Source organism: Cricetulus griseus, chromosome 8 (genome assembly GCF_003668045.3).
Source record: "Cricetulus griseus strain 17A/GY chromosome 8, alternate assembly CriGri-PICRH-1.0, whole genome shotgun sequence".
Taxonomy (NCBI): domain Eukaryota; kingdom Metazoa; phylum Chordata; class Mammalia; order Rodentia; family Cricetidae; genus Cricetulus; species Cricetulus griseus.
The window spans coordinates 78,857,787-78,885,374 of NC_048601.1; the positions used below are offsets into that span (position 1 = coordinate 78,857,787).

At 37.7% G+C, this 27,588-nt stretch overlaps 1 protein-coding gene across 3 annotated transcripts in view; it reads right to left on the minus strand.

Moving 5' to 3' along the window:
• The window catches only part of Grid2 (glutamate ionotropic receptor delta type subunit 2), a 1,393,268-nt gene that overhangs the window by 598,138 nt on the left and 767,542 nt on the right, over positions 1 to 27,588 (minus strand). For all 3 annotated transcript variants that reach the window (XM_035448865.1, XM_035448866.1, XM_035448864.1), the window contains 2 exons: positions 12,443 to 12,496; positions 4,304 to 4,477 (listed from right to left, as the gene is read on the minus strand). In XM_035448865.1, the coding sequence (XP_035304756.1) occupies positions 4,304 to 4,477; positions 12,443 to 12,496 (228 nt within the window). The remainder of the gene's footprint in view (positions 1 to 4,303; positions 4,478 to 12,442; positions 12,497 to 27,588) is intronic.

A 27,588-nucleotide genomic window follows, 5' to 3' on the forward strand; every position in this document is an offset into this window, starting at 1 on the left:
GCCAGCATTTAAAGAGGCAATTTCAAGTTTTATATGCAAGTATAAGCCTGCGTATAAAACTTTTCCCATGAATGACTGTTTGAAAATATGCCTGCTCTAAAAATCTTGCACTCCAGCATCCATTCTTCCATAACTGATCCACTGATTCTTTATAGTTTTCCTGCCACAACACTTGTTCTCTGACACCAGCAGACCTCCAGGAGCCATCTGCCACTTGCCCTAAAATACCCTCTGTCCTTCTGTTGATCACTGCTGGGTACACTTTCTAGGCTGCTTGCCATGTCACATCCCTTTCTTTGTCTGTCTCTTGTTTCTCCTTTCCATAAAAAGTTTAGTAACTAGACCTGACACATTAATGCAGATGAGAGCTGCCTAGCAGATACGAGTGGGAGATGATCTCTCTCTTGATCTTGACAAAGTGCTTTTGACACAGAGTCCGAGACTGTATTAGAGTGGTTCACAGCAGATTTGACTTGTGCTGATCATATTGAATTTGCCTTCAAAGTAATGATTTTGAGGAGCTGTCAGATCAAGGTTCTTCCTCCTAGATTTTACGTAATTGGCTATGGAACTGCTTTATTTCTATGGAATTTCAACCTTAAGGATTATTACAAGTCAATACTAACAATTTTGACCTTGATTATGAAATGCTATTAACCTTTCTCTCATAAGTTGATGTCTTTTACAATTTTGAGCAAGTGGAGATTGACACTTGGAGAATTAAGTTGTAGGACAGAAGTTTGTGAATGAACATGGAGAGGATATTTGATCAGTCAAGCTTGAAGGTTCTGATTCCACACTTCTCAAACTGACAGTAAAGGAACAGCTGGTGGCTGGCTATAGTCAACAGAAAGGACTCGGTGCCACAGAATTCATTTAAAGTATGTTCTGGGTAGATGAAGTCTTATAGATTTGATAGACAAATGCAGGTAGTTCAATTTCTCTCTGTGACTTTGAGAAAAATATAGTTTGGTTGACAGGTTATTTGAAGTATTCTAATTTTTTTAAATCTTTAATGTTATAACTTTTCAAAGTAACTATATGGTAACATTTTTTTGCACTTGTACTTTTTCTACTGACACAATTTACTGCCATTTTGACCTTAGGTTTTATAATGTCTGAGTTTTACCCACCGTGCTGAACTTTTCAACGTCTTCCCTGGTGGTTTCTGAAGAAAAATTGCCAAATATCGAATAAACTCAATATATACTGATTAACACTGCTAGTCCTCTAATGTATTAAGCAGGTAAAAAACTATTCAAGAAGGTTTCTTTTGAACTTGCTGTTATAAAGAAAGCCTTATTTCATAGTAAAATACACAAAGCATTTACTAACATATTCTACAACTTTTATAAATATGCTTAGTAATGTAGACTATTAAAATTTAGTATACTAATCTTACAAGAGCTGTTCTTTGTTTTGAAAATTGCAATAGTAAGTCTGTCTCTGGGACTTTGACACTTTTGCCACTGTTTCGCCTTTATTTCTAAGTTATATTATAGTAGTATTATAATTGCATCTGCTAGGTTACTGATCACTCTGTATATTAGTTAGCAAGCCTTGTTCAAGCTAATAGGTATACCCTTACGATCCCCAACACTGTGTATTTCCTAACCCCCTGAAGTACTCTTTATAATGACTTTTGCTAGTGCAAAGCCAGCTTCTATTACTAATTGCATTCACAGCTTAACACTATCAATTGGACAACAGTTTTTCTTGGAAAAATATAGGGAGCCTTCTTTTTTCTTTTTCTCTTCATTAGCACCTAATCTAACAAAGCCTCAGCATGCAGGGAGGGCTGTTTCTCCCAAACTCCATTGTTCACATTGTCATTGTTACTTATTTTGCAATGTCAGCTAATCTTGGATTATTCAATTTTTGATTACTAATTTAAGGTTCATGGGATTTGTCTTCACTGTTTCCAAACCTGTCTACCCTTTCTAAATACATTTTTAAGGTAACAGCTAGGAGACCACCACACAGGTCCATGGTTGCTTATCTTCTCTCAGCATGTAGATCAGCATGATAGAGAATTCAATTTCTAGCTTTAGTGAGCACCTGAGCCCTATTTGCACACTTGTATTCTTAGGCACTACTTTTAATTGGACACTGCAGAGCACTGAGATAAAAATCCATCTGTGGTTCCACTCACCTGCATTGTTACAGAGCTGAACTGAGTAGGCCTCTTTTCAAAGAAGCTATCCACTCCTGAACCATTGGCCTGGGGAAACCCAGTGAGAACTTAATGTAAAGGAGCATTTGATTCAGTCGCTTTCTCTAACTACAGTGAGATAAAGCTTTTGACCTAGGAATGGCTGAGCACCAAGTCCTCTGTTTTTAGTGGAATACTTTAAACTCAAGAGTATGGAATTCACACTCTTAATAATGTAAATCTTCCCAGATAAAAAGCGGAGGGGGAACTACAGTCGTGTGGTATTAGATGAGAGAACGACAACAGCAAAAACTAAAACCAAACAAAACAACAACAAAAATATCGAGAATTAAACATCAAAAAACTTTCTGTCAGTTATTCTTTTCACCTAGCAAATATTTAGTACAATTCTATTAACGTACATAAGAAGTACGTTAATATGTAACAATTTTCTCCCCCCCAAAAATAATTTCTTTGTGCTCTTTCATCTGCGGATTTGAGAATAAAATGAAGAAATGGATAAGGAGGAATTGTGGTTCTCTCCGAATCCTAAGTGTAGGAACACCCAAAGAGTGACATACTTGTTGTGTGGTTAACTGAACTAAGGGTTATACTGTTAGGCAAATGCACATGAACACTTTCTGCTTTCCACAAATGACAGCCCATGATGTTTCTTAAATGCAGCTTATATTTCCTGTTACTTCCTTGGACAAGAACAGCTTTTCCTATTTCATAACTTTCTACATTAATTATTTTATGTTTTCCTTTCTGCCATTTTCATACCAATTATCCCCATAATCAGTTCTGACGCAAAGAATCCATCAGAAATGTAAAATTAAAGTGGCACTAACATTTAGACATGCATGATAAGGCTTCAGTGTAGCTTCTGTGGAAAAGGCTAAAGCTAAACTCCCTTAAAATCTAATACGGTACAGCAAATGGGATAGGCAATAATCCTGGTTTAATACCAATAAATAGGAGGAAATGCTATGGTAAATGGCAATCTTCTAAATAACCTGTAAGTGAAAGGGGGTTGTGGAATTAGCTATCAAAGATGTGAGATATCATGGGGAATAAATTAGTTTTCCCAGGGTTATATTCTATTGCAACATAGTTCAAACACTTCTAGGTAGTAAAATATTTTCTATACTAAGCATTGTGAAGGGTTACATTTTTGTAATACATGATATTTCCTGTTTGCAAAATTAATGGTGATTAATCTTTGGTGATATCACATCACCCTTTAAATATTCTCAGGTGCTAGCATGCTAGCATGACCCTACCATAGTACAGATAGGGTATGCTGTATAACACAGGTCTGTTTTTCAGTGAAGCCCTTTACTGACCACGTGTAAATGAGTGTGACAAATTGATTCTTTCTTCCTTCTGTCTTTTGCTGGCTGGAAAGCTTCTCCAGGCCCCCTGCTGCTGGTGCCTGCTTTCTCTAATACCAGCTTCCAATTGACAGATTGAGATCTCCAGTACAAGAGAAAAAGATCTGATAGGATTTTCCTTCAAAAAGAAAAGAAATAGGCTCTGAGTGAGTTGTCCAACGGACAGCCCTCTGAGTAATTTCACAAATTTGGTGTTCTCTAGTCTCTAATTCAGAAATTTGTGTTTAATCTGAAATTCTTTCTGTATTTTGGATGGCGAAAGTGCCAGTGTCTCTTGTGTGAGTTGGGTATGGGCACACAGCACCACAGCACTTCTTGAATTGTAAATGTGTTCTTCCTTTTTTTTTCTTTAAAGTTGAAGTTCTTCAATCTAGAAATTCTTTTGAAAGAGAATAAATTTTATCTGTCTTTTATGCCATGGAATTCAAGCAATTCTATTCACTTAATACTTTGAAGTGCAGCTTTGGGTGTCAATCACAGGCCATGATTCAGGAAATGCCCTGTATCTGCTTACTTAGAAGGAAGTAAGATTTACTTATTGTATTTTTATTAAGAAAGTGGGCATTATTTTCAACAATAGGATCAAAGGAATCAAAGACAAAGGCTCTTTGCATTCCCTGCCAAGGGCACTTAGATGCCAGGAGAGGGAACGTGACCAAGAACAATAATGCATTCCATCCCTGTCTAGTGTCACTCAGATGTCATCTAAGGCTCTTAAAGATGCTCCCTGGGAGACACCCCACCCTTTAGAACACACCTCCATACTTTGCGCGAAGGGATCCTTGGGATCACACAGTGTTGAAGAGATTCGATGGTTGCCACGGAAACAGCGCTGACTTATATTCTGAGGGACAGGAAATGTCTGGCGAATAATTGTTAACCTTCCAATGGACCTTCTGACAAGTTCCTGAACATCCACATCATTTATTTCCTAAAAGATAAGAAGGAGAACAATTGGCAAATTCTTAAATATAGTAGCAGAAACACAAAGGAATTGCACACGCAGTTATTTGGAGTTACAAAGGAATCTGTTGCCCTAACATATCTGATTCATATTTAGCTAGCACTAAAATTGAAGTTAAGTGCATTTAACAAAGTGGTGAATTCAATTCCTTCACATTTGATTTAAATTTATGAACATGGATGTCTAAACAAGTCTACACAGACCATGTGGCTTTAATATTCTTTATTAAAAGCAATTTAATAACTGATTATGCTGAAAATGTCCAAGAAAATATTGAGAATTCACAAAAATAAGATTCAATTATAGCTTATGCTTAATTAATAGCTTTCAAGATATTTTGTGTACCTGGAAAGGGAAATGCAATATAAGAAGGATCCATGTGGTTCTTAGCAACAAAAATTGAGGATTTTCCAAGAACTAAGCAAAGACATCAGAAGGAGACACTGTTTTAAAATGTCTTTGTACTGATGTCCACATATATTGGAAGGAATGGGTGCTCAGCAACTACTAATGAAAGAGTCTACCTCTTGCTGTGGTTGTTAAATCAATGTAGGAAGTTATGTTGATTAGCATGGAGTGAACCATGTCAACAAAACGTAAGGCTATGTAAATGAATTTAACCTTGTATATGTGTGCTTGACAAATTCTAAGAAATGTATCCTCTACTCCCTTCAACTACGTGTCCCTATTCCGAAATTTAATTTGAAGATTAGGCTCAATAACAGACACTGAAATAATAAAAAATGATAGTTTTATATACACATCTGTCTTACTTGGAATTAGAGCAAAAGTGACAAACACAAATTTCAGTTCCCCAGAAATCTTTGCTAAAGCAACCTGTGCTCCATCATGTCCTCTGGGAACCTTTTAAGCCAATAAAGCTTTTGGGATGAACAGATTTTTGGTGTGAATCAATTCTTATGCAATGGAAGTATTTGACACAGGATAAGTAATGGACTGTGGTGTGCATTCCTGCCTATCCAAGGAACAAATACTGAATGACAAAGAAATAGACACCTACAAGTGATAATTTTCTTCTTTTCTCTATCATGTCAATTATAAATTACAATTCTTTGGGGCATGTTAGCCAGAAAACTCATTCTTTCTTTATGTTCTTTATGAAATATAGGTTTTTCTAAAAAATATAATGTCACCTGCCATCAGCTGTATCCACAGTAACATCAGGAAGTTCTGGGCGATTAATCCTCAATGTGCCATAAACAATGGCTCTTAGCAGTTTAAAAGCCCTCTTTTCCCTTTAGTCTGTGTCATTTCACTGGCCCCCTAAGGTTGGTATGGGAAAATTTGAATTTTCCACTCTCTTTTCACGAAGCAGAAGTAAACAGTGTGCCAACAATTCTATTTTAGTACTTGATACAAATAATCTGGAACATTTTTTAAAGTGGATTCATATCAATATTGTTGCTCCATAATTTTAAGTGTTTCAAAATTCCATATTGTACAGGAAATTTCATCTAGAAGGTAGTAAAAGATACAGTGATTTTTTTAAAAAAATATGTTAATATGTTGTTGTTAATATGTATTTCCTAAGCAAATAAATAGTAACCCAAACTTGACAAACACTACCATCTGCATCTTCACCTCACAAGGTGATGAACTACAGCGCAGCATACTAAAGCCAAAATCTGCAGATAATGAATGCCTACTTTGTATCGGGCGAAATGCTAGTTCCTTTATCTGGTATCTCTTTTTCTTCTAAAAATGACACTGACTTACTGTTTATTAACATTTTATAAATAAGAACCAAGGAGATTCAAAGCTCTTCCATTCAGATTATTTTTGTTCATGTAAGAATTTAAAATGTCACAAGAAAAGAAATGAAATGTTCACTAATTATATAAGAAGCCAGACTTTCCTTACAGGAATCACTTAGATTAATCTTCAAGAATGATAGCAATGAAGATAGTAAGCACACCTTATGTCAGCATTTAGTGGCTGATAGTTTTAAAATAATAAGATCCTCTGTCCAAAGACATCTCCTAAGACCATCCATCTAGAGACAAACCCTCTTTCAGGTCTGTCTCCACACCCAGAAGAAGCTAGTTACCATCTAAATGTTCCATAGGTTGAAGTTCTCAAAATTGTCTAACTTCAAGTAAATCTGAAGAAATGCCAATTGAATGGAATATACTTTGTGTGTTATTATTTCAGGAAGGAAAATGAAAGTAATTTTCTGGGAGGAAAGAAGCTGCCATTCTGTGGGAAACTAACAGTCTGTCTCAAACATTTTACTTCTAATTTTAGTTTTGACACCTTTTCTCCAAAACGGTTTCAGAGTGGTGTGGAACTTGATCAAGACTGACTTCATATTGACTGGAACTTTCATTTGTTCTCCAAAAGGTGCATTTCCATTGTGGCAGATACAAATTTATATAAACATTCAATGACAAATGATCAGCCAATCTGACAGAAATCCTTTCAAAAGAGGAAAAATACTCCCTAAGTTAGTGGCTGTGTTAAAGTATCAAACTCTTGTGCAAACAGGATCTATGTTGCTCTATTCATTTTTAAACGGCATTTAGATTGTAGGATTTTGAAAGCAATCCCATGAGGAACTAGACTATGAAAAAGAAATGTCTCTTGAGGCCTCAGCATGCCAAATATGATAATTGATTCCTATAAATGGATGCAGAAATATTCTGATTTTTAAGAATCAGAATTCTAACATTGCCTTTGTTTTCTTTGCTTGCATATATTTATGAACATACAATTAATACTGCAACAAAAGCAAACAGGTGTCTTTTAATTTTTACTTCTTTAGGAACAAAGCATAACAATTTTCCAAAGACTGATGACTAATAATCTTAAATTATTAAGACTTAGATAACATATGCAAGCAATATTCACTTTACACTAATAGTTTATTATAGCCAGGACTCTGAATTGTGTAAGGCCCCCATGGGAAAAGTTACCTAATAAGAATACAGAAACAGATATTACCCAGAACAAATCCTTTGGAATTTAGACATTTATAAAATCTTTAAGTAGGTCAACATCAAGTTGAAATTAACAGAAATTGGGCAGGTGAAAACACTTTCAATATCTATTAAATCAGTTGACAATCTTCACTGTATTAATTATTTCAGAAAAAATAGTTTCTTAGTTCTCTTTTCCATTTGTTCCTTCTTTTTCATTTTTTCATCTCATTACATCCAATAAAGTTCCTGGACCACAGTAAGTATTCAGTAAATTCTGGTAAACTGAATTTACTGAGTGAACCAATGGTAAGGTTTTATTTAACCATCCTTTAATAGAATCAGTAGCTGACAATTTAGTATTAGATCCTTAGGATGCATTGGAAAGATAAATAATCCTGGCATAGAACATTTTACTAATGAGATGCTGCAGTCTGTTATGGTACAGTTTGAAAAGATGCTTTTTTTTTTTTCTAGTATGTTTATGTTCTTCATGTTGTGGCACAGATGACCCTGTGACATTTCCAGAAAGTCCAATGCTAACATGGAGCACATTTGAAAACCTTATATTGGAATCTGAAATAAAATCAGTAGAAAAGGAACATAATGGTAATTAATTTCTGGTTTAATTATTGATATAGAGATCAATTCATCAGTAAACTAGGAAAAAGTGCAAAGTATCTACTATATTTCCATTTTGATATTTCAAAACAAGAATCCAAACTCCCAAACTAAAGGCTTTGTGTTTGATGCCTTTACCCACAGTCTTCACTGACTGAGAATAATGGCTTAAACTTGTTTGTAGTAACTGGAACGATATGAGGCTTTGAAGACCAGGGTCAGTGTCATCGGGGCCCAGGAGTCCTAGAAACATTGCATCTGAAGCACGTTGAGTTCCTATCTAAGTCCTGGCTTTTGTAAAACAGGGCACCAAGCTAATTGCTTTAGGGCCCTTAAAGGAGGTTATGACTGATATGGAATACCTACTGTGAGGTGGACCCACCAAGTGCAGGAAAAATAGAAATACCCTCACCAAGTCCTAACTTGATTGGTTGCTCCCTGTAAGCTGGCAAAGCCTCTCATTAGTACAGCGTACTTGATAAAAATTAAAAAAAATATATATTGTTTTCAAGTTTCTACAACTTATGCCATAATGCACAATGTCAACTTTGATTTATAATCCCTGTCTATGAAAACTATTGGTGCAATAAGACTAAATAAATGTTTGCAACCTATTTTAAAATAGCTGCTAAACCATAGTTATGAAAACTGAACTACAAAAAACCTCTTTTTTCATGTTCAGTCAAATAGGCATTTGCATTCTGGTGAGGGTTTGTTCTTTTGGGAGATATTCAACCTCTTAACAAATTTGAAAAATACAGGTTTTTTTCCTTGTTTTGAAATTGGGATTAATCATTTTTCTTGTATTAATTTTTATAATAGGCAAGTAAGTTGAAAAAATGGGAAAGAAGGATATGGGCCAAATTTCCTGAAGGAGACTTCAAGAAAATAAGGTGGCTGAATGAAATTGGATAGAAGGAAAGAAGTGACCTTGGGTGTACTCGCTGATGATACTCTTCCTTGCAAACATGTTCATTCTTTGTGCTTCTATCTGGTTCAGATAAATGCAATCACTGATGTAAATGACACAGGCTGTGAACATTTTAGTTTTTATTCGAAACAGCATTGGCTTGCTAGAGAGAAACGGCATTTTTCACAGGGACTGGAAAATATGACCTTGAGTAAAACACAGTAAGGGTTTCATGACAGTAAAAGTGAAGCTCTCATTGAAAGAATTCATAGCAAAGTCTTCAGGTTGAGCAAATTGTTCTGTAGTGCTAACATTGAATGAGTAATTGACCAGTGAGATTTCTTTGTTTATTGGATACTTTATTTTGCAAGGTGACAGCTAAGACATCAATGATATTAGTCTATTCAACTTTGTATGTGTAATATAGCTTGTAATATAAGATTATGAACGGGAACTTTCTTCGGAAGTAAGAGTTGACCTTTGAACTCTAGCCACATTCACACTTTCAGGATTCAAGTATCACTGTAGGGGCAAAATTGGATGGGGAAAAGGAAATAATGAAAGGGTCCCTTTTGCAGTCTCATCAAAAGATGGAAAAGAATGACCATTCCATTTAAAGGCCCCTGAAGGTGGGTGTCAGTTGGGGAACTGGACAATCTATGTGGCCTGTGGCAGTGGAACCAGTATTTATCCCTAGTGCACAAATGGACTTTGCACACTAGGGATATTGCCTATGTAGGGATACTCTCTCAGCCTAGCTATGCTGGGGAGGGCCCAGATCCTGCCCCAAATGATGTGACAGATTTTGATGACATCTTCACCCTCCATGGGGAGTGAATAGGAGTGGGGTGGGGATTGGTGAGGGGATGGGAGGACTAGACGGAGAGGGAACTGGGATTGGTATGTAAAATAAGATTGTTTTCAATTTAAATAAAAATGTATTTTTTTAAAAAAAGATTGTGCTCACTTGATTGATTATCCTCCAAAGCAACAAGAAGCTACTTTTTTCTTCCTAGCCAGCTTTTAGGACACAAAGAAGTAGAAGAACCCTGTTTGCTCTGCAAATTGAAACCCATGTAGTCTTTAAGAGAAGTTGGTTGTGAGATGAAAACAGGGATTAGGAGGATTCCTTATTTACAAAGAAAAAGAAATTTACAAAATAATTAAACTAAAGACATCAGATATCTCAAAAGTATAACTCAAAAGGAATATTATCAAAAAGTAAACAAACCCAAGAGCAACTGAAGCTTTACATTGGGAAGAGTGCTATTAAAATCCCATTATTTCTGCTTAATAATTTTTAATACTTGGTGGATTATTTAATATCTTCAAACTTTAGTTTTCTTTTAGTAAAACAAAAATGGAGAAGACTATGTGAAAAGTTACAAAAGCTCATATATTCTTTACACTGTTGCTTTTTCTTTTCTAGTCTGGTAAATAATCAATCAGGTGGAAACTTTTTAAAATTCATTTTGCATACCAACTACAGATCACCCTCCCTTCCCTTCTCTCCTTTACCTCTCCCTAGCCCACTCCCATCCCAATAATATATCATATTATGTTTATGATCTAACGAATAAAGCTTGCCTGAAGATCAAAGTGCAAAGCTAGCCATAGCAGTTAGCCATAAAAGCCACACAGTGGTGGCACACACCTTTAATCCCAGCACTCTGGAGACAGAGGCAGATGGATCTCTGTGAGTTCAAGGCCACACTAGACTACGTGAGATTAAATCTGTCTAAAAGAGAAACAGAGCTCACACAAAGGTGATTCCAGCTCTTGGGATCACAGGCTTTTAATTCTAGCACTGAGGAAGTGGAGACAGAAGTGATATGACTAGGAGCAGAGAGGAATATAAGGAATATAAGAGAGAGATGTAGTCTGAGAAACAGTGCAGTCTAAGCAGTCTGAGGATGCATTATGAAAACAGGCTCACCCCTTTGGTCTGAGCATTAGTAGAGGTAAGAACTGTCTAATGGCTGGCCAATTTGCTTCTCTGATCTTTCAGCTCCCTCTCTCCCCCTGATGTCTGACTCTGGGTTTTTATTACCAAGACCAGTTAGAATTAATGCTACAGGGTAAGGCCTCTCATATATATTTACAAGAAGTTTGTGTTAGGTGCAAAGGAAACTCCGACTTCTAAGACTCTAAACAGTAGTTCTAGAATATAGTAAGGCTTCTGGTGTGAGACAAAAGCCAGCACCCATGGGGAACTTGTGAATCCAGTTTTCCTCTAGCAAAAGGAGCCATTTCCCTTATCTGTGGTGCCTATTAGCATACAAAGCAAATGCACATCTCAAAGTCCATGATAGCATCCTAGTCCTAGCCCTTCTCACCTCACCCTAAACCTCCAGCTCACTGACTTCCCTCCCACCAGCTACTCATTCTTCTTCTAGCCCTGCTATTTCTCAGTATCACTCTTTGTGTTCTCTCTCTCCCTCTCCCCTTCCCTCTACACTCTCTGTTCCTTTCTGTCCATTGCTATTCTTCTCTTTCTTCTTTCCTGGCCAGAGCCAATTTATATTACTCACTCTCTGCCCTGGACTCTTCCAGGTGTTTGGCAATTCTATCTCTCACATCTACAATAAAACCCTTCCTTTTTATCTACAATAATTCCCATTTCATGGACAGGTCATGTTGTCAGTTTATACAATAAGCCCATTGAAACAGATAACAAGGCAAGGTGAAATCTAATTTTGTTGACTGCAAAACCAAAAGTTTTATTCAAAAGGCTATATTGTTGCTAAAACAATTTTATCATCATATAATCTCATCAAAATCATTGGTACATAAATAATACATTACCTATTTATAAATAATAGGTAGGGTTAGGCAACATCATTCTGAGGACATAGTATGTTGCAGGTGCAGTCACACTATTTGTCCAGTTCTTGTCTGTTGCTATCTTTGCTTATCTTGACTATCAAATGCTAATGAAACAACCTTCTTAGATTGCAATATTCTCTCAATCCTTTGTATTGCTTTTGCAAAATGTTAGGAAAACTTTCTAAAGGAATTTGACAAGTCTTTGGATTTTTAAAACAGTTGTATTTCTTTGTGGAAAAAAAATCTGTTCTTTGTTGATTCATGCTCATGCTGAACCATTAAATCCTCAGGTAGAGAGATAGATATGAAAGTTTTCAAAAAGACATTAAAATACAAATGAAGCGCAGACTCTTCCCCCTGGGAGATTCACATTGCTTATAAAGAACTGAACTTTTCATAGAGATGATCTCTCTAAGTAGGCAGTGAATGCAACAGGAAAAGCTAAAAGAGACACAGTAGGGAAGGCTTTTTTCCATTACTTAATTCAGATAAAAACCTTGCTTCTATTTTTATTAGAGAGCATTCACTCGGTACACTGAACCTTTGCTTCCTGTTCTGCTCCCTCTTTAGAGGTGGAGGCCTTCTGAGACTCCATGTGTTAAAAGGTGATAGTTGATAGTAGGAATGGGGTGGCTTTACCTCATTTATAATGATCCAGTGACAGTCAAAAGCAACCAGATTAGTCTCCACCACCTAGAAGAGAAAACAAACACGTCACCAGAGTTAATCATGAAGATGGAGTCGCTCTAAAAGGGCCTACTCTGTAAATGGACAAAAATACTATTAGAAAAGTCATGAATCAGTTACAGATGGAAAGCTGCATAGATGCAGCAATGCTTGCTGACATATGCACAGGAGAGTTGCTAAAAAACAAACTTGAAGAAAACATTTGTCAACATTAGAAAAATGCAAATTTCAAAAAGGAAAATATTTAAATAATAATGTTTCTAGATTTCACAGATTTCAAATCTCACATCATATTCCTTGTTTTAAATACATTTCAGTGCCATTATATACCTAATAAATATCCAAGTAGTGATGCAATCTCATTCGATCACAACTTAATGTTTTTTACCATCTCTCTGCATATACTACTGTTCTGGGTAAACTCTATTCTGAAAAAAATGGTTGTGGTGTATCTGAGGTAGATTCAGTTCTAAAGTTAAACTGTAAAATAGTGAAAGCAATTTATATTATGTTCACAAAAAATTATAGCTAGGAAATTTCTGTAGATTTTAGAATAAGAAATACATACAAAGGATAAACAATATATAAGTGTCAAATTTTGGAGACAGGATCTCACTATGTAGCCCTGGCTTGTGACCTGGAACACATGATATAAACCTAGACCAGGGTGACCTTGAACCTATGGAGTTCTTGCCAATTAAAGGTGTGGACCACCATGCCTGGTGGGGTAGCAATCTTGGCTGATGAACTTTGACTATTTGGCATAGTCCAAAACTAGGCTGTAAGTAAACATGTGTGTGAGTATGTGTGTGTGTGTGTCTGTGTGTGTGTGTGTGTGTGTGTGTGTGTGTGTATTTATGTGTACGTGTGTGTGAGAGAGAGTATTTATGTGTATGTGTGTGTGAGAGAGTATTTATATGTATGTGTGTGAGAGAGAGTATTTATATGTATGTGTGTGTTTATTTATGTGTATTTGTGTGTGTAGTGTGCCTGCATATGTATCTGTAAGTGCATGTGTATATACATATGAATGTGATGCTTTGTAACAAATTTTCCATTGTACACATTCATATTATACATTTTCTAAGATGCTCTTCCAGCTCATATCAAGAGTACATAAAGAGTGAAGCTGCTTTTAAATACATTATTATTGTATTTTTAGTAGCAGTATTTGTAGACAAGACTTGGTCTCAGGTGATGATATTTTCCATTAGTGAGTGATCAAGCATTTTCTTTTTTTTTTTTTAGAAAGGAAGGAAAGTAGTGTTTCTTTCTTTCCTTCTTTTTTTATTTTTTAATATTTTTAAAAGATTTTATTTATTTCTTATGTATACAGTCTTCTGCCTGCAGGCCAGCAGAGGGCACCAGATCTTATTCAAGGTGGTTGTGAGCCACCATGTGGTTGCTGGAAATTGAACTCAGGCCCTCTGGGAGAACAGTCAGTGCTCTTAACCTCTGAGCCATCTCTCCAGCTCTGATCAAGGATGTTTTAAAATGAGAAATGGATTTGAGCGTTTTTCTTTGTCCTATGGAAAAAAGATTGCTTCATAGTGTCTTGAATAATAAGAAATGTAATTCAGTGCATATTTGCTATATTGTTACATTTTTCAGTCAAATATATAATTGTTTGCACTTGCTTTTAATACTGATACCTATTCCTATTTTCATACATGTCCTCAGAATCCCATGAGCTTGCTGAGTAATACAGATAATGTGTAATTAAAAAAAACGAAAGCTTGTTCTCCATTTTCAGGTTCTATCATTATTGTTCTTATGGTACACATGATCACTTATAAGTGAGATTTTTTATGGAGCATGAAGAATGTGACAAGTTCCAGTTTTAACTGAGAAAAATACTTTTTAATCATCATACCAGTAATAGCAAAGCTTCTTTTTCACTTTTAATTTTCTTCATTAGTAATTATAAAGGCATATCAATGATTTAGTAACAATGAAAAGTATTAGAATATACGTGGGAGTTCCATAAGAATCTAAAAAGATATAAACCCAACATTTGGGTGTTAAAAAATCTATCTCTGTATAAAATGGAAAAATGCATGTACACATGAAGAAAAAGCTTAAACTTAAAATATGGATTAGAAAATGTTAAGGCCAAGCTACAGATGACATAGATCCAAAAGTGATTCTAAATTATTAGTAGCAAAAAATAGAAGAGCTAATTTAGGATTTAATTGCCCCTTTTTAAGATAATCTGTGCCATGTGAACAGATTAGAAAAATTCAAGTATGTGAATTCTACATTGCATGTTGTTATTGTTTTTTTATTTAGAAACAATCTTCTTTTACATATCAATCCCCCCACCCCATTTCCTCTCCCTCCCATCCTCCCATGCTCCCCAATGACCCCCCTCAACCCACCTCCCACCCACTCCCCAAGGATAGTGAGGCCTCCCATGGGGGGATCATAAAAAAATCTGTCACATTATTTGGGTAGGACCTAGGCCTTCCTCCCTGTGTCTGTGCTGAAATAGTATCCCTCCATAGGGACTGGGCTCCCAAGTCCATTTGTGCACTAGGGATACATAGTGGTTCCGCTGGTGGAGGTCCCATAGACTGCCCAGGCCTCCTAAATGGTACCACCCACATTCAGAGGGCTTGGTTAGGTCCAATGCTGGTTCCCCAGCTTTAAGAATGGGGTCCCTGTGCTCTCACTAGCTCAGGTCAGCTGTTTCTGTAGCTTTCTCCAGCATGGTCTTGACTCCTTTGCTCATCCCTCCTCCCTCTCTAAAACTGCATTCCAGGAGTATGTCTCAGTGCTTAGCTGTGAGGTTTGTCATGTCGTTATTGTTAAGAAATTACTCTATTGCAGGACTGAGGGATGACTACATGGTAACAAGGAGAGTTTGTGCAAATGGTGAAAGTAATCTCTCACACTGTGGTTTGAAATAAACAGGAGAGAGAAGAGAACAGTATGGAACATCCACAAAGAAGACAGGCAAGCATTTCTTTCCAGACCATGATGCAGTGTGCCTTCCCACAGGGACAGTAGAGAAGTAATCTGCAGTACTCACCTTCCCCCAAGAATACTACAACAAAGAATCATTTTAGCAGTATAAATTTGAAACAAGGAAAAGGTTATTAACAGTTACTGCAGACAGTTCCTTTTGAAGTCATCAGCTGAGACATCCTTGCCATAGTTGTGCACCTGTGTGTCCCTCTGTTTGAGTATGCTGCATGTGCATAGGGAGATAGTGTCTTTTAGGAATTTTTTGCAGACTTTCAAACTGGCAAGTCCTCTACTGGCTTTCTGAGATGGTGATTAAAATCACTGGTCCCACATCTTTATTTCAAAGCCACCTTCTTGATTCCAGCCCAGATACTGTGAGCAGAAGTGATGCAGGACAGTTCCAAAACTGTGTGCCTGTGCCTGCATAACTGTGCCTGTGTGTTTGTGCCTACTTGCTTGTGCCTATTCGCTATACTTGCAGCATGCGGACTAGGCCACTATATCATGCCTAGGGGACCTTTAAAAATCACATTGGCTCTGGCACAGAGAAAAACTTTTCTCCACTGTCTGTGCTGTCACACTGAGCTAATATAAGACATTGTATTTTGGGTCTACTTCTTAACTAATTCAGTCTGTCTTATATAATGCAAAATATTGATACTAATATCTGCTCTGTATCTTTTAATTGTCTTAAATTTTAAACACAATAACTAGCATAAGTTGAGCCTTTGTGATTTGATAAAATTGTGAACTGAAAATTGAGGACTGTATGCTGGACATTTTAGTGGTTATTAAATATTTGAGACTTCCTTCTACAAGAGTATTGCTATTAGAATGATACTTAGTAATGATAAGTTAGAGATGTCATGTCTCTTTTTCATTTTTCAAAATGAAAAATATTTATACATATAAATCTATGTAGTACTGTGGCATCAAGTTTCAAATAATCAGTTTCTCTCCCCACCACCCCACACACTATAATGTATGCAAACTGTTATTTGGAGAAATGCCCACAAAAAGAGGAATAGAATTCTCTTAGGTCAAGGTTATTTTTTCATAAATTATTAATAAGATCACATGAGTTCTTGGATTTTTCTTTTAGCTGAACATTACTGAAAGAAGGCAATATTTTAAGAAACTCATTAGAAATATAGAAACATCATTTAGTTAGGGGGACAAAAGAGGACAGAGGTCAACAGCTTAGACCTTCGAACTTAAATGACTACTACCAGAATAACAGGGAGGCTGAAACCCAGCAGAGAATTAAAGAAGAAGCAGGGTGAGGGTGTTACCCTTCTCACAGATTACCAGTCCCAGATGACAGTGCTCATTCTCCAGGAAGACATGTTTACATAAAAGAATTTTGGAGCTGAGTGTAGATAAGGAATGACCACTGGAAATCCAAATCAGTTTTCCTAATAATTTAAATATTTTAGTAATATTGATCTCTTTCCAGGTCACTACATTTAAGGTTCACCAATGCTGTATCAGATTATTGGCATTGCTTAGCTAAAGGACCGAATTCTGAATTGGAGACATTATTAATTTAATTATTTCAAGGCATGCTAGAATTTCTAAATTCTTTGTATTTATTTCTATAGCAATGTTAGAATTCTATTAGGAAAGACTATTTCTGCAATGATGTATTCTTGATGTCAACTTGACTGGATTTAGCCTAAGAGAGACATACATGGCCCCCTGGAGAAGGGGGAAGGGACAAGATCTCCTGAGCTTGGGAGGACCATGGGGGGGAGAGGAAGTTAGTAGAAAGAGAAGGGGAGAAGAGGAGGGAAACAAGGACATGAGGGAACAGGATGACTGAGTTGGGGGATGAATAGAGGAGAGCAAGAAAAGAGAGTTCCATAACAGAGGGAGCCATTATAGGTTTAAAGAGAAATCTGGCACTAGGGAAATGTCCAGAGATCTACAAGGATGAGCCCAATTAACAATCTAATCAATAGTGGAGAGGCTACCTTAAAAGCCCTTCTCTAATAATAAGATTGATGACTACCTTATATGCCATCCTAGAGCCTTCATCCAGTAGCTGATGGAAGCAGACACCCACAGCTAAACACTGAGCTGAACTCTGGAATCCAGTCACAGAGAGGGAGGAATGATGAGCAAAGGAGTCAAGACTAGGCTTGAGAAAACACAGAAACAGCTGACCTGAACAATGGGGAGCTCATGGACCCCAGACTGACAGCTGGGAAACCAGCATAGGACTGATCCAGACTCCTGAACATAGGTGTCAGTGAGGAGGCCTTAGCAATCTATGGGGCCTCTGTTAGTAGATCAGTATTTATCCCTAGCAAAAGAATGAACTTTGGGAGCCCATTCTGCATAGAGGGATACTCTGTCAATCTAGACACATGGGGGAGGCCTGTTCCAAATGATGTGGCCGACTCTGAAGATTCCCATGGAAGGCCTCACCTTCCCTGGGAAGCAGAAAGTGGTTGGCATAGGAGGTCAGTGAGGGGCAGGAGAGGAGAGGAGGTAGAGGGAACTGGGAATGACATGTAAAACAACTTTATTTCTAATTTTAGTTAAAAACAGAGAAAAAAAAGAATCACCATGGAAACATACTCCAGGTATATCTATGAGGTTGTTTCCAGAAAAGTTTATCTGAGCTGGAAAGACCCACCATGAATTTGAGTAGCACTATCCCATGGACTAGGGCACAGATTTCTTTACCAGAACTAAGAAGTTATACTGACCTAACATAAAGGGGGAGGGGGCTGGAGGGACAGCTCAGAAGATAAGGGTATATGCTGTCAGTGGATCTGGCTTTCTTTCACAGCATCCACCTTGAGAAGACTCACAACTGACTTTGACTCTAGTCCCAGGGGATCTGACACCCCTGCTCTCTCTCTCTCTCTCTCTTCTCTCTCTCTCTCTCTCTCTCTCTCTCTCTCTCTCTCTCTCTCTCTCCTTCCTATCTTCTGTTACATTCTCACCAGTTGCCAGCATACTTCTGCTGCCACTACCCTGGCTTCTCTGTCAGAATGGACTGTGTTCCTTCTTGAACACTGCATCCTTCCTTAAGTAGTTTTTGACTGCTTTTTTTTCTCAGCAACTAGAAAAGTGTACAACTTTTTCTCATCTTTCTTATTTAAACAACACAACTCACATTTTATCAGTGAACATTTCAAATCAGTGAAACGGATTAAGGGACTGAATTAAAATTTCCTTCTTCATTGTTTTCTTAGCAATAGGGTCTCTTTCATACACAAGCACATCAGTGCTACAATTCCGAGGCCTCATGTGGATTTTTAGTAAATTCTAGTTTTCTAGTCGTGCTTTTTAAATACAATATCAAAAATGTTAGGTCATAATAAAATAGTGAAGTATTCATAATTGTATAGTAGCATTTATTACCACGATGCATTAGAAAATCTGCCTGAAAGTCTACATCACTCCTGGGAAAACCAAAGCAAACAGCAAGCTGAAGGAAGGGAACACATCTAAGCAGAGCAAAGCTGCCAGTGGGAGCAGCAACTCAACCCAGCAGAGTAACAGGAGACAAGGAAAATGGGGTTCTTCCTGTTAATCTGATTCAAATCCTCTCACCACATAAGTTTCTTTCAGCATTAGACATGGGTACTTAGTAGTGTGCAAAGAGCATGTACCACATACAGTTCAGAGCTATGGAGCCTGGTCCACATCTCCATTTAGCAATGTAATTATCACAAAGGTGACCTTCCACCTTCCACAAGGCTGAGCTTACATTAATTGAATTCAGCAAAAAAGAAGGCAAGGGAGGAATGAAGCCCTGTCAGGGAGACAAGCCATGAGTAAGGACAGACCATCTGTCACAGGCAGGACCTTAGGACTTCTGTGTCTTTAGTAAGGCCCAACAAATTTATCTTCGTGTCTTCAGATGTTTGTTCTCAAATCTTTAGTTGTGCTAAATAAGACAATCTGAAGCAAAGAAATCAACCACGCTGCCAGAGAGTGTATCTCGCTGGGATTAAATGCGGAACAGATCCTACAAGTACAGAGGACAATTTAATTGACTAAACAATAACAGCAACACGCTGTTATTTCACTCAGGCTTGTGGCTCAACTAAATTACACTTGTTTCCTTTGCAGGATTCACTGAATATTTATACAAGGGTTTCTCTTGCGTCACAGCAGCCACGGAAGCAGGTGGAAGGCCTCTGCAGAAGGCCCAGGACCCTAGACTAATTCCAGGAGAAGTCGACAGAATAATACGGAAGAGTGACTTCCTTCCTGCTCCTTCCCTGTAATAATAAAATAACATACATAAGCATTGCCAGAACTGCATTCTATGTAACAGTGTTCCCACAAAAATTATTCAATGTTCTGCAACCAGATATACTGAGAAACAGTAGGTTAAATAAAGCTAAACACATGTTGTTACCATCAATACTTCCTTTTTTTTAGTATAACTTTAAAGAAAATACCAAGTGGTAAGCCTTAGTTTTCTGTCTGCCAATGAGAATAAGGATTATTCCCACATAATACTATCATCAGGAGGATAAGAGATGAAGGAACCATGCTAGGTTTGCAATGAATATCATCTTCTAGTGTCCTCACATTTGCATTAGAGGTCTCCAGTGTGAGATGGCCAGAATGACAAAATTCCAAATGAGTTTCAAAGGGATCATTATTTTGTACTGTAGATTTCATGTGATTAAAACATTTTGAGAACTGCATGTTAAAATCAATGTCAATGTACCCATACATTTCCACAACAATCATTGAAAATTCATTGAAATATATGAGAAACTTGCCATCTGAGAAGAGAGGTCCACACTAGCCCTACAGAATGCACACCCAACAAGTTGGTCTGTTTTCACAAAGAACAGCCAGTGAACTGCTATGTTCACCTAAGTCCCAAGTTAGAGATAATAGATTAAGCTTTCCAGTGTTTTTTTTTTTTTCTATTCCTAAACAACAAAAGAAAACCAAACCACTGTATTCTCTCCAATATAGAAAGAGGGCAAAAAGTATAAGGTGTATAGTCCTTAAGTGATTTTTAGCAAGGAATTTATGGATTTGGGGTAGAAACTCCATCCCGTTGCCCTAGTGGTCTGTGTTGGTCAATAGGATCACAGAATGGACTGTAGAACCAATGCGTAGAAACACCATGCATCGGTGACCAATGACCACACCGCGCTCCACACAGTGCTCTAATCTTCCCAAGGCTTGGGAAACATGTTCACATTACTGTGCTTTTGGGTGTCATTTCTCTTGCCTGCTTTTTGTTTTTGCTGCAGCCTTCCCCCTAGCACAGAAGGTACAGGGAAGCAAACAAGTGCTAGTGCAAGTGGGATTTGAAATCCCAACTCGATCCAGCAGATGGCACCAGAAATCCTCATGTTGCTACTGGGAAGCAGGGGCTGTTCCAGAGCCCACTGTCTTGTCTGGTTCTCCTGTGCTCAGCATGGAGTCCTGGCTCTTTTCTATTCTTCTCCAAGCAGCCACTATCTGCCATCCTACTCTGCCTTTTGCTTTGGAAGCTGTGGTCTGATCTTCCAGCTGGAAGACCACAGATACTTCCATCCAAATCCTCTTGCCATTACTGCCAAAGTTATTTCATAAACGGATTTGCTAGATTTATTGTTTCTGCTGTGCACTTGGGTCTTCCCACACCCCGTGGGAGATGGAATCATGCCACCACTGAGAGTTGGCCAGCACGGTAATACCAACTGTTTCTCAATGTGTAAGGATGGGTGCTGATGCAAGAAAATGCACTCTGCCTTTAAATGGCCTAGACCATCTTCCTCTTTCCCATACAGTTCAACAAAGACTAAACAGTGACTAAAAGTAAAGTCAAAATTTCAATACTTTGCGGAGAATATGAAGGCTTGGCAATTATCTTTAGGTCAATGAATTACTGTATTATTGTTTCCACTGCTCTTTAAAACACATTTTGGGTTTGTCTGTTTGGCCTTGAATTTGCTATGTTACTGAGACTCGAGTTGACCTGACATTTTTCCCAGCTCTTGAATGCTGGGATATAGATGGCTGCCATCACACCTGCCTTTATTTTTAAATTTTTGGAGTTTCTGTTGACATTGCAGGATCCTTGTATCTTTATTGTGTCAATCAAAGATGTACTATCCCAAAATCCTGTATGTGTCTGGCAGATGGGGTTGGCAGAGGTTGATTTTTGAATTCTTTCTCAATCACCCTTTAATATATATATATATTATATATATAATATATATATATATATATATATCCATAAAATAAAAATAAAGAATGTTTTCCTGAATGGGTGGATGTGTGTGTACCAGGTGGATGCCTGGAATCTGCATAGGTCAGAGAAAGTAGTTGGATAGCCTTGCCATAGAGATAGACAGTTGAGAACCACTACAGAATTAAACCCAGATCCACAGAAAAATAGCCAGTGCTGTTAACTATTGTGGGAAATTACCAATACGGAGTCAGGTAGAAATATAAGGGTATTTAATAGGGAAAAGCCTTACTTACAGAGCGACCTGGCCAGCCGTTGTGGCAGCAGTCTGTACAGCAAGAAGCAAAGTGAAACCGAAAGCACAAACGCAATCACACTACGTCACTCTGACCACGCCCTCACAAGCGTGGTCAGGTACACGTGTAGCCAGCCCCTAAGTAGGCATGGCTACAGCTTCCCCTACAATTCCCCTTTTAGTCTAAAAGAGGATTAAAACTTAGCAATTTAAAGTATCCAAAATTAAGAAGATACAGCAATCTGCTTATGTCACATCCTAACTATCTATGTTAACTAGGCTGGCTACAGGTTCCCCTACAGTTAACTGCTAACAGTGCTGTGAACTGAGGCATCTCTCTAGGTCGTGTATGTGTGTGTGTGTGTGTGTGTGTGTGTGTGTGTGTGTGTGTGTGTGTGTGTGTGTGTGTTTGAGGATTTCTCTAAATAGTTCTGGTTGTCCTGGAACACAATCTCTATAGAGACCAGCCTAGCCTTGAATTGACAGAGAACCTCCTGCCTCTACCTCCCAAGATGTGGGATTAAAGGCATGCACCGCCATGCACAGCTTTTTTTGAAGCAGGTTCTCTAACTGCATGTGGACCTCACAGATTCAGGCAGTCTACATGGCCAAGTAAACTCAAAATGATCCTCCTGTTTCCACCCCCACAGCTTCAGGGTTATAAGTATGCCATGACACATCTGCCACATCTGACTTTCTACGTGGATTCTGGCCACTCAAAGTCAGTACCTCATGTTTGTACAAGCAGCATTTTACCAACAGAGTCTTCTCAGACCCCAAACCTCTCTGAAAGTTCTGTTGAAGAGCTAGCTGCTGTCTGTCCGTTTTTCTTTCATCACATTCTAACATTCTAACTTTTGGAACAACTAGGAAACACCATTAAAGCATTTATTTACTTTTAATAACGAAATGCTAATTGGTAGGATAAATTAGCTCCTTAGTGTGATTGACAACATAAATGACAGAGCCTTTAGTGGGAGTTTGATCAAGATTTAAAATGACAGTTTGGGGGCACATTGGCACTTAATTGGTAAGGTTCATAAAGTTTTTTTTTTTCTAGGTTGAGACAAAGAAAGAAGAATGAGAAGAAGGGGAATTGGAAAACAGGAAAGGGAGAGAGAATATAAAAGAGGTTCTCAAAGACAGTGTTGCTTTAGACAGAGCTACACATGAACTGTCACAGCTTTGGGTTCCTCTTTTTGACTTCTCTGACCTACCTTGGACAACTATTTTTCAAATGATAACTTCTTCTCTTCCTTGTATCTGTTGCACAATTGTACTTATGCAAGTAGTTAAAAGGGCATGTTGCTTTTGATGTAATTTCATTCCCTTTGTAAGCTTCCCAAGCATAAGAACACTATTTCCGTCACTGGTATATCGTCTTCAATAATAAGTAGTGGATAGTATGATTCCCATAAATCTGGCACTAAGGTCAAATACAGATTTTACTAAATGAAATTTAGTAAACAATTTTTTGCAGTGCTTTAATAATCAAAATCATGTAATTTATTATTTATTGAGTACTCACTATGTGTCAGTCATTATATATATATATATATATATATATATATATATATGGATACTCTGAGTACTAAATTATATAACATACAAACATTCTTCTCTTTGTGTGTGTGTGTGTGTGTGTGTGTGTGTAAACTTTGTCTCCCCAAGGAAATTATATGATGATGAAGAACAAAGCTATCTACATGTATATAAATAGTTTGCTAAATTCCCATATCATTTAAGTACTATGATGTGCAGTATACATAAACACACACACACACACACACACACACACACAAAGCTGGAGATGGTTCAATGGTTAAGAGCACTTGTTAATTGCTCAGATGACCCAGATATGGTTCTCAGAACCAGCATGGCATTTCACTGTTTTTACTTCCAGTTCTCGGGTATCTGAAGCCCTTGTCTAGTCTGTGTGGGCTCTATACTTACATTGTACACATACATACATGCAGGCAGGCTCAGACTTGTAAAAATAATAATAAAACAAAAAGAGACTGAGGGAACAAAACATTGAGTAACTCACTGAAATCATAAGATCAGACATAAGTAGAAGGCAGTGATTTTCAAAGCTTTTTTATATGAAAATGTTCTCCTAGCACCCTTTCTCAAAGTTGCAGAAACTACTGTGGGTTTTTTTTCTAAATAAGAACTGTCATTAAACTGAAGGTGGTATAAAGTGTGAGGGGGGATGGGGGAGCACAGCAGTTCTCATTATTTATGCACCTCCCTGTGTACTTATGAACTCTGTACACCCCAGAGATGTAAGGAGTAAATCATTAAAGAATTTGAGGAGCTAAAACATGGTTCTACTCTTTCAGCACAAGCCCATATTGTGCTGATGTGGTGTAAAGAAATAAGCACTGCCTTACTGATTCTCTGTCCTCACATTCCTCTCAGGATGTGGACAGTGTGATGCAGTGATCAACATATGAAAAATTTCAAACACTTCTTTTAATTATAAGTACACATGCATGTTTGTTGTGTAATGTGTCTGTTGGTATGTATTTCTTTACCTGATCCTTATCCAAAGAAAGTTATTACTGCAATTTCACCACAGCAGAAATTTGCAATGCCACCACACAAAGAAGGCCCAAATGCTAGTATGGGACAAATTGGACAATGATTCCCAGGGATTATGGCAAAGAGCAAAATGATAGTTAAGCATTCATCATTTTGTATTTGGGCAGATAACTGCTATTCATATGGTAAGTTTGGTGTCACTTGGCTCTATCCTGCTCTACTCATAACTTATCAATGGTGAAGGCGATTGCTTACTATTATCATTGTGAGGAATATGTCATTCAATATTTCTATTATCTTTTAGCTCAGCCTGTATTATATTGAGACTCCAGGTTCTGGAAGTTTCAAGGGTATCATAATTCATTAGTGTTTTTAGAGTCAGAGGATGTCAACATAATTCTCATTGTTTACAGACTGTCCAATGGAAAATGAATACAAATCCAGAATGTGAACTCTTATGGCCATTACCTAAACTATTTATGGTGTCTATCATCATCAAGTGTTTATGCTTAGCTGAAGTTTGACCCTGAAAGTCTTTGATTGAGTTATCAAAGTTTCATACTTTCCTGCATTTCCAAATTCCTGAAGCCATTCTTTCCAATAGTAAAGCAGTCTTGTAGTTGACAGTAAAAATAGTTGTGATGGTGTTGGGCTTATCAGCAATGGACAATGTCCAGAGTTCTAAGCAATGGGCTTTCTGATCTTCATTATTTCAAGATAATGGATTTGAACTACCTTCTCTTGCCATTGACAAGTAATCTTATGATGTGTCTTAGTCAGGGTTCCTATTGTTGTGAAGAGACACCATGGCTTTGCAACTCTTAAAAGTAAAACTTTTAACTGGGACTTGTCTATAGTTTCAGAGGTTCAGGCCATTACCATCATGGCAGAGAACATGGTGGCATGCAGGCAGACACGGTGCTGGAATAGCAGCTGAGAGTACAACATCTTGCAGGCAACAGAAGTGGACCAAGACACTGGATCATGTCCTGAGCATAGGAAACCTCAAAGTCTGCCCCCACAGTGATACACTCCCTCTAACAAGACGGTACCTCTCCAACAATGCCACACCTTCTAATAGTGCCACTCCCTGTGAGATTATGGGGGCCAATTACATTCAAAATACCACATGGTGTTAGAAATATGTTTAGCAATAAAATGCCTCTTGGAACTGAGGTGCCAACTGCTAACTGCTTAAACAAAATGCTACTATACGCAGAAAAGAATTCCAGTATTTGTCAGATCAACCCATGCCGTGTTCACACTAAGCACACACATACAAACTCAGCTGAGACATGGTAGTGATCCTACGCTGTTGCTAATTTTGTCTCAGTTTGTTTTTAAACATTTTAAAGAATATGTTGTCTGTAGATGCTTTTAAATCCATTCTTTCCATGAAATGATCAGTGTTGACTTAAATGTCATTAATGTATCTTAAAATTCACTATTCTCTTTTTTTATAAAGTAGAATGCACACTGTCTGTTTTAGGTTTCCTGAAAATAAATGATTTCTAATTCCTACTAAGTCCTTAATTCTGACTATGAATTCTTTCTCATGCTCACTCAATTTTATTCCTCTCCCATTCTCTAAGGAATTGACATTTTAACTTCAACCAATTTTTTAGCCTCTATTCCTAATAAGGTTATTATTAGAAAGGTACAAAATTGGACAAAGCTCAACAGATGGGAAAGGTCCCCAGCCTTCTGATTTTTTGCCTTTTCCAAATCAGAAATGAACAAAGAAATCCTCATTCAGAGCAAAATAGCTAGAACCTGATGTGTATGTATCAAATGCTAAGTGCTGTGGTAAAACTTAAACACTTCCTGGAAATGGAACAACATTGGGAATTGCTGAAGTCAAAGCTCAACAAATGGGGAGGCAAATAAATGCCTTCATCCTCTTCCTGCTGGTAGGGTGATTCTAAAATTTCTAATATCCGTGCTCACCTGGACATACTTAAATTTTCATTCAGGAGACATTAGAAGCCACCCAAGGGACAGTATAGCTTCTAAAAATAGACACATGCAGAAATCATCATCTCTTCTGATTTACTGTTTTTGATGTCATAAGTTCAATGTCTGCCAGACCCACCATTATAGTATCCCTCCCTCACCTCCACACCTGGAAAGAAACATGTAACCAATTCAGAGGTGACATGAACATACATGGGTGTGATAAAGACACCTAGCAGCCTCCTTTTTAACATCCAATAAACACACAGCATCTCTCTTCCCTCTACAAACTCACCCACTCCCAGCTGATCCAAGGAGGGTGTATCGTTCTTCAGTTTCTGGCTTCCTTTTTAGTTGACCACACTGTGAAGCTTTTTCTTTTGTCACAGGCTGGCTATAGTACTGGCTTCTGTGCCTTGGTTGACAAACCCTTTCTGGGTGCCATCTCTGAGGTATATTACACAGGCAGTTTCTTACAAGGGTCTTCCTCAGCTGGAGCCCCATCTTTTTACATTCTTACTCAGTTTTTGGTAAGACACCCTTGACCAGCTTTTGTCCTTACTGTTTCTCTTTGTGCTTTCTGTAAGTGCCTCTGGAATGAGCCATCTCTATTAAAATACTTATCTCAGGATCTGTTCCAGTAATTTCAACTGAGTCAGTCTTCCCACACCAAACACACAATTTATTAGATGAAAAGACAATGGTTTCTAACATTAAATGAGAATCTTAAGAACAAAATTCTCGAGACATTAAAGTGATTCATAATCTATTCTAAAATAGCACTTTCTATTGCAAACTGTTAGCACACTTTCAAATTCCAGTAAAACTGTGTGCAGTGTATTGGAAATTCTTTACACTATCAAGTCTCATTTTAACATGTATGGAAACCACCTAAAGCACTTGAACCATTTGCCATTCACTCTTCTGGGCCTATACATAGTTAGTTCTGGCATCAGGGCCATGAATGTGTACTTCTAAGAAGTGCCTGAATGGTCCCATGCTGAGTGTAAGGATTTAGGCATTATGCTGGCCTGCCCCCTGTCACCTGTCAGAAAGCACTCAGGCAAAACCGTGGTCAGCCCAGGGTTCCATGGCTGCTATAAGACTATGAAGCCTGCTTGCAGGTGCAAAGGATCCTTAAAAAACAAAAACAAAAACAAAAACAAAAACAAAAAC